The sequence below is a fragment of the Carcharhinus amblyrhynchos genome, chromosome 15 (genome assembly GCF_965287045.1).
Source record: "Carcharhinus amblyrhynchos chromosome 15, sCarAmb.v2.hapA, whole genome shotgun sequence".
Classification (NCBI taxonomy): Eukaryota; Metazoa; Chordata; class Chondrichthyes; order Carcharhiniformes; family Carcharhinidae; genus Carcharhinus; species Carcharhinus amblyrhynchos.
Window position 1 is genome coordinate 52,030,208 of NC_137338.1, and position 18,871 is coordinate 52,049,078.

General features: G+C 43.2%; 1 protein-coding gene across 9 annotated transcripts in view; it reads right to left on the reverse strand.

Annotated features, from left to right (window-relative positions):
* The window catches only part of dmd (dystrophin), a 1,714,977-nt gene that overhangs the window by 516,603 nt on the left and 1,179,503 nt on the right, over nucleotides 1-18,871 (reverse strand). For all 9 annotated transcript variants that reach the window (XM_080203928.1, XM_080203931.1, XM_080203930.1 and 6 more), the window contains one exon: nucleotides 9,958-10,133. In XM_080203928.1, coding sequence (XP_080060054.1) covers nucleotides 9,958-10,133 — 176 coding nt within the window. The remainder of the gene's footprint in view (nucleotides 1-9,957; nucleotides 10,134-18,871) is intronic.

An 18,871-nucleotide genomic window follows, 5' to 3' on the forward strand; every position in this document is an offset into this window, starting at 1 on the left:
CTGAAGCACCATAGGGAAATGTGACAAAAGCTGGAAAGCCAATTCCAGATAGCGATATCCCAGCAGACATGTGTTAGACTGTGGGAAAACCTATCCCAAAGTAAAGGAAAAAGACAGTGTGTTATGCTGTTATGATGAGCAGCACTTGTGAAAACTACTAGAAAATAAAAGTAGTCAAAGTACATGTGTTTATTATAGAATCAAATGGTCAGGTTCCAAATTCTGTGCTGTTACACTATGGGAAAAAAAATCAAATCTCACTGAACCCAGAAATTTGCTTTAGCACCTACTAAATGGAAAGAGTAAGAATAGAACCCAGATGCTTCACAGGGTTTTAAAAACTATCATCCACTGTCACCCTAGAAATACGAATTATCAATGTGTCAGAATGTAAACTATTAAGTCCATGGATTGCGGAAGTTGCATTTAAGGAGTTAAGAGCATTGTAGGCAATGCAACAAGGCCCTCATAAAAATTTGTAAGATAAAAACATCGTACCAGAGGAGACAAATTTGATCCAGGACTTGAGTCGAACTTGAATTTCCACAAAATCCAAAGCTGACTAAAGATTGTGACCAGGATTTTACGGCCTCGCTCGTCCCAAAACCATAAAATCCCATGCGAGGTCAAGAGACCTTTCCACGGTCCGCCTCTCGCCCACTCCGATTCCCGTGGTAGGCGGTATGGTAAAATCAAGTCAGTTGATACTAAAATCCCCAAATCGTTACAAACAGATGCTTATGAAAATCCAAACCTGCTTCGAAACGCACAACTGGGGTTATTAAAAGGGTAAAGAGATTGAAGGCACGAGGTTCCTCATAAAAGCCTCCCCGACACCAGAACAAATACAACTAAGGGTAATGAGAAAACTAAGCTTCAAAGGCTAATAGTTGTTGAAGACAAGGCAAATCATACCAATGTAAGATTAACATGTGGATGTGCACACAATGTGTGTTCATATTTCTCATGTTTTGCCATGAAAGCAGTGCAAGAAAAATGTAATCAAGACTCAATTCTATTTTCATGTACAGAAGTGTGACATGTCCAATAAAGGCATGTCATATTCATAATTTAAAAAGCAAAAGCAGGACCGTGTGGCATCTTCTGTAACTGACTTTTATTTTTAAAATTTGCAAAGATGGCCTGCAAAAGATGATTGCTAAAGGCCACCTGACTCTCAATTTGTGCATTCAAAAACTGCCAGACTGTCTCAAAAGGACAAAAAATACATTCCAGACTAGAGGTGCCACTACCATCTCCTGAAACCATCTGAAAGGATGGTTCCAGGCTTGAACTGGTCATCTTGAAACTCAGTAAGAAGTCGCTCAACACCAGGTTAAAGTCCACAGGTTTATTTGGTAGCACAAGCCACTAGCTTTCGGAGCACTGCCCCTTCATCAGGTGAGTGGGAGTTCTGTTCGCAACTAGGGCACAAACTCAATATACAAAATAATGGTTGGAATGCGAGTCTTTACAGGTAATCAAGTCTTAAAGGTACAGACAATGTGAGTGGAGAGAGCGTTAAGCACAGGTTAAAGAGCCAGCCAGGACAATTAGTGAGATTTAGCGGTCACGGGCATTTGGCCTCTGATATTCGGGTAAGCATTCTCCAAGGCAGCCTTCACGACACACGACAATGCAGAGTCACTGAGCAGAAACTGATATCCAAATTCTGCACACATGAGGACAGCCTCAACTGGGGTTTTGGGTTCATGTCACACTATCTATAACCCCCATGACTTGCTTGGGCTTGCAAAATCTCACCAACTGTCCTGGCTGGAGACAATACACACCTCTTTAACCTGTGCTTAACCCTCTCCCCACTCACATTGTCTGCAACATTAAGACTTGATTACCTGTGAAGACTCACATTCCAACCATTATTTTGTAAATTGAGTTTGTGTCTTTAAAAGCCCTGTTTGTGAACAGAACTCTCACTTACCTGATGAAGGGGCAGCACTCCGAAAGCTAGTGGCTTGTGCTACCAAATTAACCTGTTGGACTTTAACCTGGTGTTGTGAAACATTTACTGCGTTTACCCCAGTCCAACGCCAGCATCTCCACATCATCTTAAAAGTGAGAGTGATTGTCAAAAAAGAAGTAAAAAGATAATGTCCAGCAAATAACAATAATAATGTGGCTAATCAACTTGTGCCTAACACCACATTTAGAAGGGAGCTGTGAGAAACCCCATGGTAAAGCAGTCATATAGGTATCCCTATCTTAATCTTTAAGTGCTGTCTGCATGACATGACAACAACTGCACAACAGCAACAGAAAGGGCATCAACACATGTGCCTTCAGAAATGAAGACTGCAACATCATGAAGTCTCCAAACGTTCCACCAATACAGAAACTGACTTCCTGGTAACAAAACTACAAGTAACTAACTTAATGACCTGCATAATATTCATCTCTTGGACAGAATATTGCAACAACTCTGGTATATGACTGTATACACAAATTCTTAGCTCACTGGCCACTTTGAGGAAACACCTTTTACACAGTTGTGACAGCTGCCTTAGCTTTTCTTGTAACTCTGACCCTTGTCATGATTGATATATTTTCCCCCAGCTAGAATCAACAGTTAAAGAATGTTGCCATATCATTCCTATACAAAGACTTGTTACAAAGCGGAGGTTGATCCCCCCTCTGAGAACTAACACTGAAACACCCAAAGAGGAGTACCTTGCCTTATAATTTGTAAAAAAGCATGTGTGTAGGGGTGTGACCTGCTCTTCAGCAACTTCTAGTGGTTAAGTACAAAATAAATCCCTGCCACTCACTCTAAAACCAACACATAAGAATTTATTTATCAAACTAACAGTGAACAAATTAACTAAACTATGAACAAGCCAAATAAATTTCTTCTATTAACTATTCCCGTATAAAACAAGATTCTAATAAGAACGTAAGAAATAGGAGCAGGAGTAGGCCATCTAGCCCTTCGAGCCTGCCCCGCCATTCAATAAGATCATGGCTGATCTGTCGTGGCTCAGTTCCACATTCCCGCCCTCTCCCCATAACCCTTAATCCCCTTGCCTATCAAAAACCTATCAACCCGCGTCTTAAATATATTTAGCGAGGCAGCCTCCACCACTTCAATGGGCAGAGAATTCCAGAGATTCACCACCCTTTGAGTGAAGAAGTTCTTCCTCAACTCTGTTCTGAACCGCCCCCCTTTATCTTGAGGCTGTGCCCTCTAGTCCTGCTGTCCTTTCTGAGCGGGAAGAGCCTCTCCACCTCTATCCTATCCATCCCATTCATCATCTGATATGTCTCAATGAGATCTCCCCTCATTCTTCTAAACTCTAATGAGTACAAGCCTAGTTTATTCAGCCTCTCCTCATAGTTCAACCCCTCAGCTCCGGTATCAGCCTAGTAAACCTTCTCTGCACTCCCTCCAAGGTCAAAATATCCTTGCGTAAGTGCAGCGACCAAAACTGCACACAGTACTCCAGCTGCGGCCTCACCAGTGCCCTGTACAGTTGCAGCAAGACCTCCCTACTTTTATATTCAATCCCCCTCGCTATGAAGGCCAGCATCCCATTCACCTTCCTGACCACCTGCTGCACCTGCAGGCTGGGTTTTTGCGACTCATGCACAAGGACCCCGAGGTCCCTCTGCACCATCGCCTGCTGCAGTTTTTTGCCATGTATGTAATAGTCCTTCCTACCATTATTCCTACCAAAGTGGACAACTTCACACTTGTCAACATTAAATTCCATTTGCCAGTTCCTGGCCCATTCACCCAGCCTATCTAGATCCTTCTGCAGACTTTCCACACCCTCCGCACAATTTGTCGTTCCACCAATCTTGGCGTCATCAGCAAATTTCGACACCATACACTCGGTTCCTTCCTCCAGATCATCTATAATGGAATGCTGTTCAATTAAACTTAAAGCTCATCAATTAATACAATTAAACTTAGAGCTCATCAGAATTCATTTTTATTCCCACAAGTTTCTCCCCTCTGATTCACTCGTTAAATAATGACTTCACTGCTACAAACACTGGGGAGCTCCAGATAAACAGTTCCCCAAAACTTGTTCCGGGACAATTGCAAGGGATGGCAGACACAAAGCCAGCACGGTGCTTCACAGAGGGGGCCCTCACCCGACTGCTCGACAGAGTGGCGCAGAGGCAGAAAGCCCTATACCCATGGTCCAGGAAAGGACATCCAGAATGATCACCCCCGCCTGGGATGCAACGGTAGCCACAGTCAGTGCGTGCACTACAGAAGAGGACGGGTCAGCACTGTTGGAAAAAGATGAATGATCCCCTTCACTCAGCCAAGGTAAATGAAACACCACCACTCTCCCACTGGAACTCTTCGCAAACCCAATCCTTATCACATTCTGCCACTTTGGTCTCTGCCAACACCAGGTCCCTCTCTCCCTCCCACAATCACCATGTTCCCCCAATAGCTGTTATGCTCCGCACACTCCAGCTCGTACCCAAGCCCCACGCCTGTCACAGCTCATCACCATCTTACGTGTCCACATGCCGGCATATGCTCTCCCTATCTGTGTCATTTCAGGACAAACTAGGAAACAACAGGCGTTAGTGGGTGCAGCCAATTGGATCATGCCCAAACTGCAAACCCTCATATGCTTGGAGGAGCAGGCCCTTGAGCTGGCTAGGGAGGAGGAACAGCATGCCTGCACTGCTGGTGAGTGGGGGCAGCAGAGGTATGAGAGAATCCTCAATGCATGAGCTGTCATTCTTCAAGTGAGATAACAATGTTCCCTCCATATCCCATCTAATGTGCTGATGTCTTCTCCATGTTTGATTTAATTTGATTTGATGTATTATTGTCACATGTATTAACATACAGTGAAAAGTACTGTTTCTTGTGCGCTATGCAAACAAAACATACTGTTCATAGAGAAGGAAACAAGAGAGTGCAGAATGTAGTGTTACAGTCATAGCTAGGATGTAGAGAAAGACCAACTTAATGAAAGGTAAGTCCATTCAAAAGTCTGACAGCAGCAGGAAAGAAGCTGTTCTTGAGTTGGTTGGTATGTGACCTCAGACTTTTGGATCTTTTTCCTGATGGAAGAAGGTGGAAGAGAGAATGTCTGGGGTGCATGGGGTCCTTAATTATGCTGGCTGCTTTGCTAAGGCAGTGGGAAGTGTAGACAAAGTCAATGGTTGGGAGGCTGGTTTGCGTGATGGATTGGGCTACATTCACGACCTTTTGTAGTTCCTTGCAGTCTTGGGCAGAGCATGAGCCATACCAAGCTGTGATACAACCAGAAAGAATGCTTTCTACGGTGCATCTGTAAAAGTTGGTAAGAGTCATAGCTGACATGCCAAATTTCCTTAGTCTTCTGAGAAAGTAGAGGCATTGGTGGGCTTTCTTAACTATAGTGTCAACTTGGGAGGACCAGGACAGGTTGTTAGTGATCTGGACACCTAAAAACTTGAAGCTCTCGACCCTTTCTACTTTGTCCCCATTGATGTAGACAGGGGCACGTTCGCCTTTACACTTCCTGAAGTTGATGACAATCTCCTTCATTTTGTTGACATTGAGGGAGAGATTATTGTTGCTGCACCAGTTCACCAGATTCTCTATCTCATTCCTGTACTCTGTCTTGTCATTGTTTGAGATCTGACCCACTACAGTGGTGTCATCAGCAAATTTGAAAATTAAATTGGAGAGGAATTTGGCCAGTCATAGGTGTTCAAGGAGTATAGTAGAGGGCTGAGAACACTGCTTTTTGGGGCACCGGTGTTGAGGATGATGGTGGAGGAGGTGTTGATGCCTATCCTTACTGATTGTGGTCTGTGAGTTAGGAAGTTCAGGATCCAGTCGCAGAGGGAGGTTCCGAGGCCCAGGCCACAGAGTTTGGAGATGTTTCATGGGAATAATAGTGTTAAAGGCTGAGCTGTAGTCAATAAATAGGAATCTGACATAGGTGTCCTTGTTATCTAGGTGTTCCAGGGTTGAGTGCAGGGCCAGGGAAATGGCATTTGCTGTAGACCTGTTGTGGCAGTAGGCAAACTGTGGTGAATCCAGGTAGTCTGAGAGGCTGGAATTGTATTATGTCATGACTAACCTTTCAAAACACTTCATAATAATGTATGTCAGAGCCACCAGCCGATAGTCAAAAAGGCACGTTGCTTGGTTTTTCTTAGGCACCGGGATGATGGTTGTCTTCATGAAGCAGATAGGGACCTCATATTGTTGTAAAGAGAGGTTGAAGATGTTGAATGCCCCCATCAGCTGGTCCACCTAGGATCTGCATGCACATCCGGGTACCCCATCCGGGCCAGTTGCTTTCTGTGGGTTGACCTTCAAGAAAGCTATTCTGACATTTGCAATGGTGACTCCAGATACAGGTTCATCCAGGGCTTCCAGGGTAGAGGGCACGCTTTTGCTGACATCCTGTTCAAAACAGGTGTAGAATGCATTGTGCTCATCAGGTAAGGTGGGTTGGAGCTGGTGATTTTACATGCCTTCATCTTGTAGCCTGCTATGTCTTGCCGACCTTGCCATAGTTGAAGGGGGTCGGTGTGGCTGGCCTGGGACTCTAGCTTGGTCCGGTACTATCTTTTGGCATTTTTGATTGATCTCCTTAGATCGTATGTGGCTATAGGTCAGTGTTGCCTGACTTTAATGCCTCAGACCTGGACCTCAGCACGCAGTGGATATCTCTGTTCATCTATGGTTTCCGGTTGCGGAACACACAGATTTGCTTCTTTGGTACATAGGCTTCTACACACTTACTAATGAAGTCAGTTATTGTAGTGGCGTAATCATTAGGCTGGTCACAGAGTTTTTAAATATTGACCAGCCCACTAACTCCAAGCAGCCCCATAGGAGATCATCTGATTCTTCAAACCAACATTGCACAACTTTCTTTGATGGATCCTCCCGCTTCAGTTTTTACTTGAAAGCCAGAAGCAGGAGCACAGCCTTGTTGTCTGTTTTGCCAAAGTGTGGCCTCTGGTGGAGCAGGAGACATATTGGTGGTAACTTGGTAGTACATTCTTGATCTTGGCCTGATTGAAGTCCCAGGCCATGATGAACAAGGCCTCAGGATGTTTCATCTCAAGGCTATTCATAGTGGTGTATATTTCGTCCAGCACCGTCTTCACATCCACATGGGGTGGGATGTAAACTACTGTCAGAAAGTAGTAGGGGTGGCATTTTGGCCTCAGTTATTCTAGGTCTGGGGAGCAGAAACTCGCCAGTGTTGATACATCTAGGCACCATGAGGTGTTGATCAGGAAGCAGACCCCATTTCCCCTAGCTTTGCCTGAGGCCACTGTCTGGTCCATTCGATGGATTGAGAAGCCCTCTGTTTGTAGAGCACAATCCAGTGAAGCAGCAGTGAGCCTTGTCTCCGTGAAACAGAGTGCACAACAGAGCACACATATGGCCACATGCCTCTCTTGCAGACTGATCACTGGAACAGGCCAGACAATTTTTGTGCCCCCTGGGACCACCAAACTCCAGAAGCTCAGAGGGGGACTTTTCCAATGCCATTGTTGAAGACACATCACAGCTGTTTCCTGCACCCAGCACCAGTGCAGATACTCACATCTTTGTGGATCAAGTAAGTAGGCAGGCATCTGGGATATTCACGGGTGAAAACCTCACAGCTGACAATCCACAGCAGGTGGAGGCATTGACATCCCAGGGTACTGGCACTTGGAATCATGCCAGCACCCAGGATTGTGCTGAGTCCCAGGCCAACGATGTGCCCCAGGGCCTGCTCATCCTATAACAGCTGGAGCTGCAAAAGCAGAGACATGAGTCCCAGAAAGGGGTGACAGCAGTCCAACTGGAAAATTCCCATTGCTTTCCCTCTGAGGAGATAATACCATCACCACAGTGCACCAAAACACCAATATTGCGGGGTTGACAGCTAGAGAATGCTCACTCCATGGCAGAGATGTCCATACTATGGTGTGAGGCTTCGGCTGCATGGTGCAGCCACTAGTGGAATCCACGAACATTAGTGCCAGACAACAGTAGGCCTTCTGGATCTCACTCCAGCTTCTCATACAATCCCACGGAGGACAAAAGGGGCCCTCAGGAACCCAAAGGAAAAGGGATCAGCGGGACTACAGCCCGGGGCCCTCCAAACAGGAGACCCTGAGCTTCTCTGGCCCATCTGACACCACCCCCCTTCCTGTGAGCGACACACCTCCAGCCCCAGGCACCAAGGGGAGGAGGGGGAGCAGTCCAACATCCGTGCTGCCCGAAAGCAGGCCTGGAGCCATAAGGTCAAGGAGATGCCTGCCAAAGTCATCTCAAGTAAGAGTGCGTGGAAGTCAGCAGGCTGCCCCAGCCTCAGGTATGGGTCCCGCGGAGAAATTTAGACCTAGTGGGAGGGTGAGGAAGATTAAGAACCTATGGGCACTTAGTGGGCATGGATGAATATAGGCACTATTGCAGCTATGTCACTATTTTGTCTCGAATGTTTGGAATTAAATGTCACTTTGTGCACCTATAGAGCCTCCACCTTAACTATTCATGCCACCAGGTTTGGGGACGACCAATGTGACCACCACATCTCATCCTTGTGGAATGTGAGAATGACAGTGCTATGTCCCTTCTACCCTCTTACCAGCCTCCACTAAGAAAGATGCAATATGGACAGGAACCCAGGAGGGAGGGCATGGGAAGAGCTGCCTTCATACAGGCCTTCACAACCCCTTTAAAGCAAGGGTTTTCCCTAAATTAAGGGAAGGTAAATTATCTTCCCAAAATGGCGATTCTGGGACCACCCCCATCCCCAGCCCTGAGCTGAACTCATCTGTGTCCCCCGAGTCCTCTCTAGTGCCCCCTGAGCCATGCACAGTGTGGATGGTGCTGGCTGCCTTAGAGCTCACCTCCGAAATCACCTCAGAGGTGAAGGTGCAACGTTCATGCTTCTGTAGACCTGCTGTAAATGGTGCTGATCTGATTGCACACCAGTACCCGCTGAATATCCAGTGAGGAGGGAGATGTCTTGGAAAGAATGCGCCCTAATGACATGCTAATGTATTAAAATGAGCATTCTGTAGTCCTGAGGTGTGTTTCACACCACTTCTCTGGTGAGGGGCTGGGAAGATCGGAACTCGGAAACACACCAGCATGAATTGCGTTCTGTGGATTTTGAGCACATGCTGCCATTCCTGCAGAGAGAGAATGTGGGCTCAGAATTGCCCCATATACTTTGTTAGGTATTTTGGTTAATATTGGCAGCTATCAATTTTAGCACTCCAACTTAAAAAAAATGCCTGTACTTGAACTTGGCTCGTATTCAGGGCTATTGGTTTGGGTCATGCAGGAACTTCACAGACAAATGAGTGTGAGAGGCTAGGGCTATTTGAAGTCCCAGGCTTTCTCTGCATTTCTCTGCCTAAATATCCCCTGCAACCACTTCTAAATACTCTGACCCACTATGCTAGCCACTTCACAAATAACCCACACAAATTAGCACCCTCAAGCTTTGCTTATAGTTCCCTATTAAATAGGTGAATTAATATGGAAAGGTTTGTTTTTCACACATCAAAATTAAAAACTTAAAAGTAAAGATAATTAAAAATTCCACATCAAAAAAAACTAAATAGAACAATAAAGAACTTCAATTTTCTTGTCATAAAGGCTGGTGAAATGTTTTTGCTACAATGCAGAAACTCATTAGAACATCATCAAATAGACATTTCTGGGAATCTCCTTGCTGGTTGTTCTGTTGGGCAGCCACAACTCCGACAAAAGATTTGCTGAAATGCAACAACCTGCCAATTTTCCACTGCACTTACAGCAATTGATCGGGAAAATTCCTGTGGAAATTCTTGGTGAATGACCTTACTTTGTTTCAAGTATGTTGAGAATCTAGGTTTTGTCACCTCTATTTCAAATCTGACATTACTGCAGTTTGAACAAAGGAAAGGTTAGTTATTGCATATCAAGAACAGTCCAGCAATAAAATATGGATGGAAAGCTATGAGGATTACCTTCTCTTTCTCTCATCCACCTGTCTGCAGATCTCCTGCCAACGTCTGTTCAGGTTGCTGAGCTTCTCCTTGAGGATGTCACCGTCGGATGTTGATGACTGTCCAATAATCTCTTCTCCAGTCACATTCAGAGATGTGACAACAGCTTGCTGGCTTCCAATTCCATTCTGCAATTCCTGTAAAGCAGCAGCACGGAGAATTAGATCTCCTGACTATAAACCTTCACAGATAAGTTCAAACAGCAATATTCTACATACATAGCGAGATAACTTTCACCTTCACTATAAACAGCAGAATTATTCTCTGTGCCTCAGAAATGGATTAGAAAAGGACCATTAATAGGCAGAAATCACTTCATAAAGAAAGTGGCACAGCAGGTTCTGTGTATGAAGGTAAAAAATGTTCCCCTTCTGGGACTTTGCATAATTACCATCACTTTGCAAAAATACAAAAAACACTCTGGGGAGAAGGCGAACAGAAGGAAGATAAAGGATTATTGCTCACCTTTAAAATTAACATAAAAATTATCATCAATTTTCATTACTGTGCAGTTTTGGGAGAAAGGGGCTGGAGGAGGACATATAACAAAAACATTCTGCATTTTTGTGAAAGAGATAGAAAATATGGATGATTCCTTGTATACAGTGTAGTCTACAACTGTAGCATATTGTGTTGGTTAATATAAAATATTTTTGACATATAATTTATCTTGCAACACTAAAATCAACAATACAAAGAAAGCTAAACAAAGTTCAAATGAGCCCCTTTTCAAATTATAAATGTAAATGTGACTATATAGCAACTATTAAAGTCCACTTATATTGGCCAAGATTACACCTCTGACTCGGAATGCTAAATTGTGACAATGTGTGCCAAGAAGCAAAACATCTCTTGGATTCAAGTTTTACTGGAGTATTTTTAGGTAAGAGTAATCATTGTATCATGAGGTTTAGGTTAATAATGGAAAAGAACAACAAACAATCTAAAATTGAACTTCTAAATTGGAAGAGGGCTAACTCCAATGGGATCAGGGAGATCTAGCCAGGGTAAAATGGAACCAAGTATTAATAAGAATAAAATGTTACTGAATAATGGCAATCTTTAAGAAGGAGATGTTTCATGTGCAGACTGGCCAAATTCCAAAATGGGGAAAGTCAAAAGAAACAAAGCCAAGGCTCCTTTGATAGTGAGGATGATACAGAATGTGTTGAAGCAAAAAAAGAGGAAGCATGATGCGTGACAGAGGAATTCTTCAAATTAAAACCCGGTCAAAAACATAAGATGGAAAGTGAAGAGGAAAACAGGAATTGCACAAAGAAAATATGGAAATACAACAGTAGTTAATGTAAAAGGGAACCCAAAATTCTTTTCCTGCCTTTTAAAGAGTAAGTATAGTAAACAGGCAGTAAGAGGGAGGGATGAATTTTGGACGAAGAACTTTTATATAGCAAGTGGTAATGACTTGTAAGCCTCTTACAAGGGTGGTGGAAGCAAAGGCAAATCATGATTTTGAAAAGGAAACCAGATGGGCTCTTGAGGAAAATAAGCTTGAAATTCTACTGGGATCAAGTGGGGGAATGAAACCAATTGGATTGCTCAACAGAGAGCAGGCATGGGTTTGATCAGTCAGATGAACTTCTGTTGTGCTGTAATGACTAGGCTTGCATTACAAATCACAGTTGATAACCTGTGCTTAGTTTTTCTATTGGTGTGAATCATATGTAAGAACATAAGAAATAGGAGCAGGAGTAGGCCAACTAGCCCTTCGAGCCTGCCCCGCCATTCAATAAGACCATGGCTGATCTGTCATGGCTCAGTTCCACATTCCCGCCCTCTCCCCATAACCCTTAATCCCCTCTCTCATCAAAAACCCATCAACCCGCGTCTTAAAAATATTTAGCGAGGCAGCCTCCACCACTTCAACGGGCAGAGAATTCCAGAGATTCACCACCCTTTGAGTGAAGAAGTTCCTCCTCAACTCTGTTCTAAACTGCCCCCCCTTTATCTTGAGGCTATGCCCTCTAGTCCTGCTGTCCTTTCTGAGTGGGAAGAACCTCTCCACCTCTATCCTATCCATCCCATTCATCATCTTATACGTCTCAATGAGATCTCCCCTCATTCTTCTAAACTCTAACAAGTACAAGCCTAATCTATTCAGCCTCTCCTCATAGCTCACCCCCCTCAACTCCGGAATCAGCCTAGTAAACCTCCTCTGCACTCCCTCCAAGGCTAAAATATCCTTGCGCAAGTACGGCGCCCAAAACTGCACACAGTACTCCAGCTGCGGCCTCACCAACGCCCCATACAGCCGCAGCAAGACCTCCCTACTTTTATATTCAATCCCCCAGCATCCCATTCGCCTTCCTGACCACCTGCTGCACCTGCAAGCTGGGCTTTTGCGACTCATGCACAAGGACCCCGAGGTCCCTCTGCACCGTCGCCTGCTGCAGTTTTTCTCCACATAAGTAATAATCCTTCCTACCATTATTCCTACCAAAGTGGACCGCCTCACACTTACCAACATTAAATTCCATTTGCCATTTCCTGGCCATTCGCCCAGCCTATCTAGATCCTTCTGTAGACTCTCCCCACCCTCCGCACAATTTGCCTTTCCACCAATTTTGGTGTCATCAGCAAATTTCGACACCCTACACTCGGTTCCCTCCTCCAGATCATCTATATAAATGGTAAATAGCTGAGGCCCCAGCACCGACCCCTGGGGCACTCCACTAGTCACCATCTGCCAATCCGAATAGCACCCATTGACCCCCACTCTCTGCCTCCTATTTGACAACCAGTCCTCTATCCACGCTAACACCCTACCCCCAACTCCATGCCCCCTGACCTTCTGTTATAACCTCTTGTGAGGTACCCTGTCAAACACCTTCTGAAAATCCAGAAAGACCACATCCACCGGCTCTCCTCTATCCACCGCCCTAGACACATCCTCATAGAACTCCAGTAAATTTGTCAGACACGACTTCCCTTTTAGGAAACCGTGCTGCGTCTGCTCTACCAAGCAATTCCCTTCAAGATGCCTCGCTATTTCCTCCTTGATGACGGATTCTAACATTTTACCTATAACAGACGTTAAACTAACAGGCCTATAATTCCCCGCCTTTTGCCTGGCACCCTTCTTAAACAACGGCGTAACATTAGCCGTTTTCCAATCTTCCGGCACTTCCCCGGAATCCAGCGACGTCTGGAAAATAACCACCAAGGCATCCACTATCACCTCCGCCATTTCTTTCAGGACCCTCGGATGCATTCCATCCAGTCCTGGGGACTTGTCCACAATCAGCCCCTCCAGTCTGTCGAGCACCACCTCTCTAGTAACAATAATGTCATCGAGACCCTCCAGTCCTACCACCTTTCCATCTCTAACATCCGGCAAATTATTCACGTCCTCCTCCGTGAAGACCGAAACAAAAAAGTTATTCAAGATCTCTGCCATATCCCCATCCCCTACCACTAAGTCCCCCTTCTCATCCTCTAAGGGACCAACGTTCACCCTAGCCAGCCTCTTCCTTTTTATATACTTATAAAATGTGCAGAATTAGGTGTCCAGTAAAAATGCAGGAAGTCTAACAGGTACAACTGTTTCCACTACCACCTTTAAATAATAAATGATTTAATGACCACAATGATAGATTTCTCAACCCAGTGCGATGCCACCACAATGAGTCTCAGCTCTCCTTCAGACTTGCACAAATAATCTAGCTTTACACTTCAGTACAATACAAGGGCTCCAATATTATCAGAGATACTGTCCTTCAGATGTTAAGTTCTGTCTGTGATTGATGTACCTGAGATGGATGTTTAAAGTACCCATGATACTACTGAAAAGGCAGAGTGTTCTCAGGGTATTCTGACTATTGGTTCTGCCTGAACTAACAATACCACTATCACTTGTAGGATGATGCTGCCACAAAATTGTTTGCCTGTATAATAACTTACAGAAGTTCTAAGCAATTAATTATACATGAAGAATCCTGTGATATTTTGGGAAGACATCGTAAAGGGGTTAGAAAAATGCATATACACCATTCTTCCTTGACACCCTCCTACCATTACCGGAAATATCCAATAACCCCTGTGATGGTCTTCCTTGATAACTTATTTCTGAAATCTACATTATGTTTTGGCAGAAAAGATTTCTCTTCATGTGCCTTCATACTCTTATCTTTATAATTTATCACAGGGTGATATATTCTTTGGATTTTTCACATCCTCCAAAGTGGACAATGTTCTCGAACAATTTTGTTAATTCTCTGTATATTCATGAAGTTTCAATTGGGAATCTGCATGGACTCTTGGGTGGAATCTTCAGATCATGCTGTGTGCTCTCGGTTATGGGCAGAATTTTCTGCTATTTCCTGCTAACAGGATCTTCCAGTGCTGCTGAAGGTGAGCCTCTGTTATGGGTCTCTGGCAGTGGGACGGTGAGCCACGCAAAATACCACAGACACTGTGGGACTGGGAGATCTCGCGGTCACCTCCACTACCGGAAAACACGCCACGGGGTTGGGTGGGAAACTGGAAAATCCTGCCCGATGCCTCAAGATCTGATTAAAGAGGCAATTGTTTTGTAAGGGAACGTTATGAACTATCCTCTCAAATACTATAAATGAAGAATGCATTTAATCCAGGTCCCTATATTTCATATTCAAATAGGTTTTACACACATATACACACATAGGGGTTAGAAATATTATTTTGCTGCATACCCTTGGTTTCTCTCCTTACACATCCAGATGCTGCAGGAGTTTTCCAGTCCTCCACCTAATCCTCTCTCTGCCATCGTCTCTGATACATTGCACACCGTAATTATATAGACTGCATGCTTCTGCACATTTGAAATGAGCTCACCCTGCAAGTTACACTGGGGCCATAACTTCAATGGGCCATGGCTCCCCCTCAGTGATAGAACAATGCTGCATCCACTTTGAGCCATTAAGATGCACATACCTGAACAATAAACCATTTTTGGAAAATGAGGAGATTACAACTTGTATATATACTGGAAAAGTAACTTCATAAATACAATCTATCTATATCACAAGTAAGTCAATGTGACTGAAGCAGCTGGGTACATTTTACAGGAGGAGGCTGAACTAGAGCCTGTTTAGGAAGTATTTATGAAGGTTCACTTCTGCAACATCAAAGAGCACTCTGCTTCACTCCTGTGAATGCTAATGGCAAGCTTCTGTTGTGTCAGGCTTCCTTTGCTACACGACAATCACTTCCAATGTATTTAAAAATGCTAAAAGAAAATTCAACTCAGATTAAGAAGTTTGCTACAACGTGATAGGATGTGGGTTCACACCCATTGCTTCACAAATAGCGGATTCTCCAGCAGGGCAATGCTTATCCTGGGGTATTGAGAAGCTTTCACAAACAAACAGTAAAATAATAACAAGAGAATCACTTCCAGCTGCAATTTTGTGTCAGCCAGTTTTTGAATAAACACAGGAAAAGTACTGGGACAGATTACTCGCAGATTCTTCTTCATAGAGTTAAGATCTATGGGATAAAAATCGAAGAAGGAAATCAGAGAAATTAATAACAAGGGATCAGAGTTAAACATAGCTAGAAAATGCTGCCAGCATCTTCAGATTAAAGACTCCATCAGTCCATCTGTATTCATAAAATGAGCTCACCAGCCACCTCACATTCTTCCTCTCGATCAACTCACAGACTTCCTTACAGTCACCTCATGCATCTGCATTCCCTATTACAAGGTTAAATCTTCTGATCATTAACTTATTTCATTCATCAACATATTACAATTCTCCTAAAGTAATATATGCAGAATTTGGTTTTGTGAAATACTTCTTCTTCAACTCAAGACTGTAAGACAAAGGGTGGTTTTACATCTTGGAGATTAAGTATTTAATTCTCACTATCCTGCACCCTTGCTCCCTCCCGCTCCCCGCACCCTCGCTGTCCCATGCCCTTGCTCCCTACCTCTCCTTCATCCTCACACACTCTCCCTTCTGCACCTTCGTCCACTCTCCCTCCTACACACTCGTCCACTCGCCCTTCTGCACCCTTGACCACTCTGTCCCCCACACCTTCAACCACTCTCTCTCCCACACACTCAGAGTTGAGGGCCCTTGTGGAACCCAAACTAAGTATGAGTGTTCAGGTTATTGCTGACTAAGTGCACTTGGTGGCATTGTGAATGACACTTTTCCATCAGTCTGCTGATGATAAAAATGTAGACTGATGAGTTGGGTCAGATTTGTCCTTCCTTTTGTAGACTGGACATACCTGGGCAATTTTCCACATGGTAGAGAAGATGCCTGTGTTGCAGCTATACAGGAATAGATTGGTTAGGAGCATGGCTAGTTCTGGAGCAAAGGCCTTCATTACTATTACTTGATTGTTCTCAGGGCCCATAGCCTTTAATATAGATTTTTATACATTAATTTAAAATACTGTTGTGCAGCTGAAGATGGGAAAGTGGATGATTTTTAATGTGATTATTAATCATTCGCAAAGCTACCCATTCAATATTAAAGCATTTTCAATACAAATTCGCAATATCGGATGCTTTGCGATCATTGGATTATAAACTTAGATGTTAGAGCACTTGAACTCTGCATGGTATTTGGAATATCACTTGTATTTGGGAATTCAGTCTTTCAAACCATGCAGTATAAAGAGTGCTGAGGATTAATTCCAGACTTACGCACAGTAAAATAAACTCACAAACTGAATTTATATAGTGATGATTTTGTACATGGCAAGCTTCCGCCAAAAAAAATGAGATAAATAACAAGATAATCTTTTCAAAATAATTTTGATGACGGGGCAATTGTTGATTATGAAAACAGAAGAAGTCCCCAACTCCTCTTTTAGTGGCATAGGATCATCTATCTGAATCACTGAAACAGGTTAGGGACACCTTTATTTAACAGCTTTATTCAAAGAACAGTGCCACTAATAATGCAGCACTCCTTTGGTACTATGCTGAACTGTCTAGCTAGATTATGTGCTCCAATCCTGAAATCCAACTTGAATCTCCAGATTTTAGATTAACAGACAATTTACTCGGTGACATTTAATATGGTTTCATATAATTAACTATATGGAGTGCAGGGACCACAGTTGTAAAACCTTTACCCAAGAGTTAAACGAACTGAGTGGAGTTCATTCCAGAGTAATGACATGCTTTTACTAATTGTTTCCAAATCTCAAGACTATTCATTACAAAAAGGACAATGAATGGTACCACATTTATGAATGATAGTGGTACTGTTGCTGGACTAGTAATCCAGAGACCCAAAGTAATGCTGTGGGGACCTGGGTTTGAATCCTACCATAGCAGAATCCTACCATAGAATTCAACATTTGAATTCAATAAAAATCTGGAATTAAAAGTCAAATGATCAGCACGAAAACATTGTCAATTGTCATAAAAATCCACCTGATTTGCTAATGTCCTGTCGAGAAGGAAATCTGTCGTCCTGGTCTGGCCTATATATGACTCTAGATTCAAAACAATGTGATTGGACTTTTAAATGCCCTCAGGGATTGGCAATAAATGTTGGCCCAGTCAGCAATGCCCACAACCCATGGACAAATAAAAAAAATCACTTTCCTTGTCAGAGTTTGGGAAATTTCCTCCTCTTTGCCTTTTATATTTCTCCTTATCACTTCACTAATAAGATTACATGGCTCCCCTTCGAGGAATGTGATTTACATTGGAGGGAGAATCTGTCCATATCATGGGTCATCCACAGGGAAAAAAAGAAATAGCAAGTGGAAGAATTTGCTCACAGGTCTTTGAAAATAACATTTTGATGACAGTTGTTAGTAATATGTAGAAATAGCTTTGATGATTCTTCCTCCTCACAGCCTTCAGTTTCCCCACAATCTGCAGTGAAGAAATATATAGCATTTGTTCAACATTTTTCACAATGAAATGAAAGAGTTGGGACTAGGATATACAATGAACTGATGTCCTCCCCAGAGATCCTGGCACCAGATCTGTGTTCCAAAATACTACGCCACTATCATCAGTTTGCACAATACGAGTATGACCATGTGGATTGAGGATTATTTAAATATTCTAATAACTATTTGATTTAATCATTGGTTAGCTGGATTTTGTTTCTTCAGATAGGTTAGGAAAATAAATTTGGGGGAGGAGGTGAAATTCAACTCATACCTGCCTATTTTTGTGGTATACAAGTGATGCAGAACTTCTGAATTTTGCAGCTGGATCTACAGTTCCTGTTCTATGCCAGAATTGTAGTGGATGTCGTTTTAAGCATTTTTTTTTAGTCTTCCAGGGCATCCACCTGAACCAGACAATTGGTTCCTCAAACATGCAACTTAGAGTCCCTCTGCCAGTTGTCAGAACCGGAAAGCAACATTCAGATACCAATACATAAGGTTCCATCTGGTTGCACACAACCCTGAACAGTTTACCCTATAATTCCTAAAATGATTAATGTATTCCACAAAATAAGAGCCTACATATCTTCATTCTTTTTTTAATTTTGGGGATCCAAAAAGAAGCTGGAATGACAAATAAATATTCGTGTCCCATTTTACTTCTAGGCATCAAGCACAAATTTAATTCCCTCCACTGATCCTCCTACGAAACAACTTTGAACCAAGACGACAGGCTGTCTGTTAGATCAACCAATAAAAGTGACAAAATTTGTCTGTCTTGGACTTGATCAACAATTTCCAATTGATTGTCACCTTCTGACAAACACAGGATATACATCTTTGGATTCAGTTTTCTGGAAAACACAAATGCAGCTTCGCTTCACACAATCAGTTTCCAAGTCTTAACGAGGAGTATCAATGCCAAAGGAGTCTGGGATTCCTGCCAATGTTGCTGGCATGTGCTCAGGATGAACTGTATCAAGTAATAAAATAAGTAAAATCCATACTG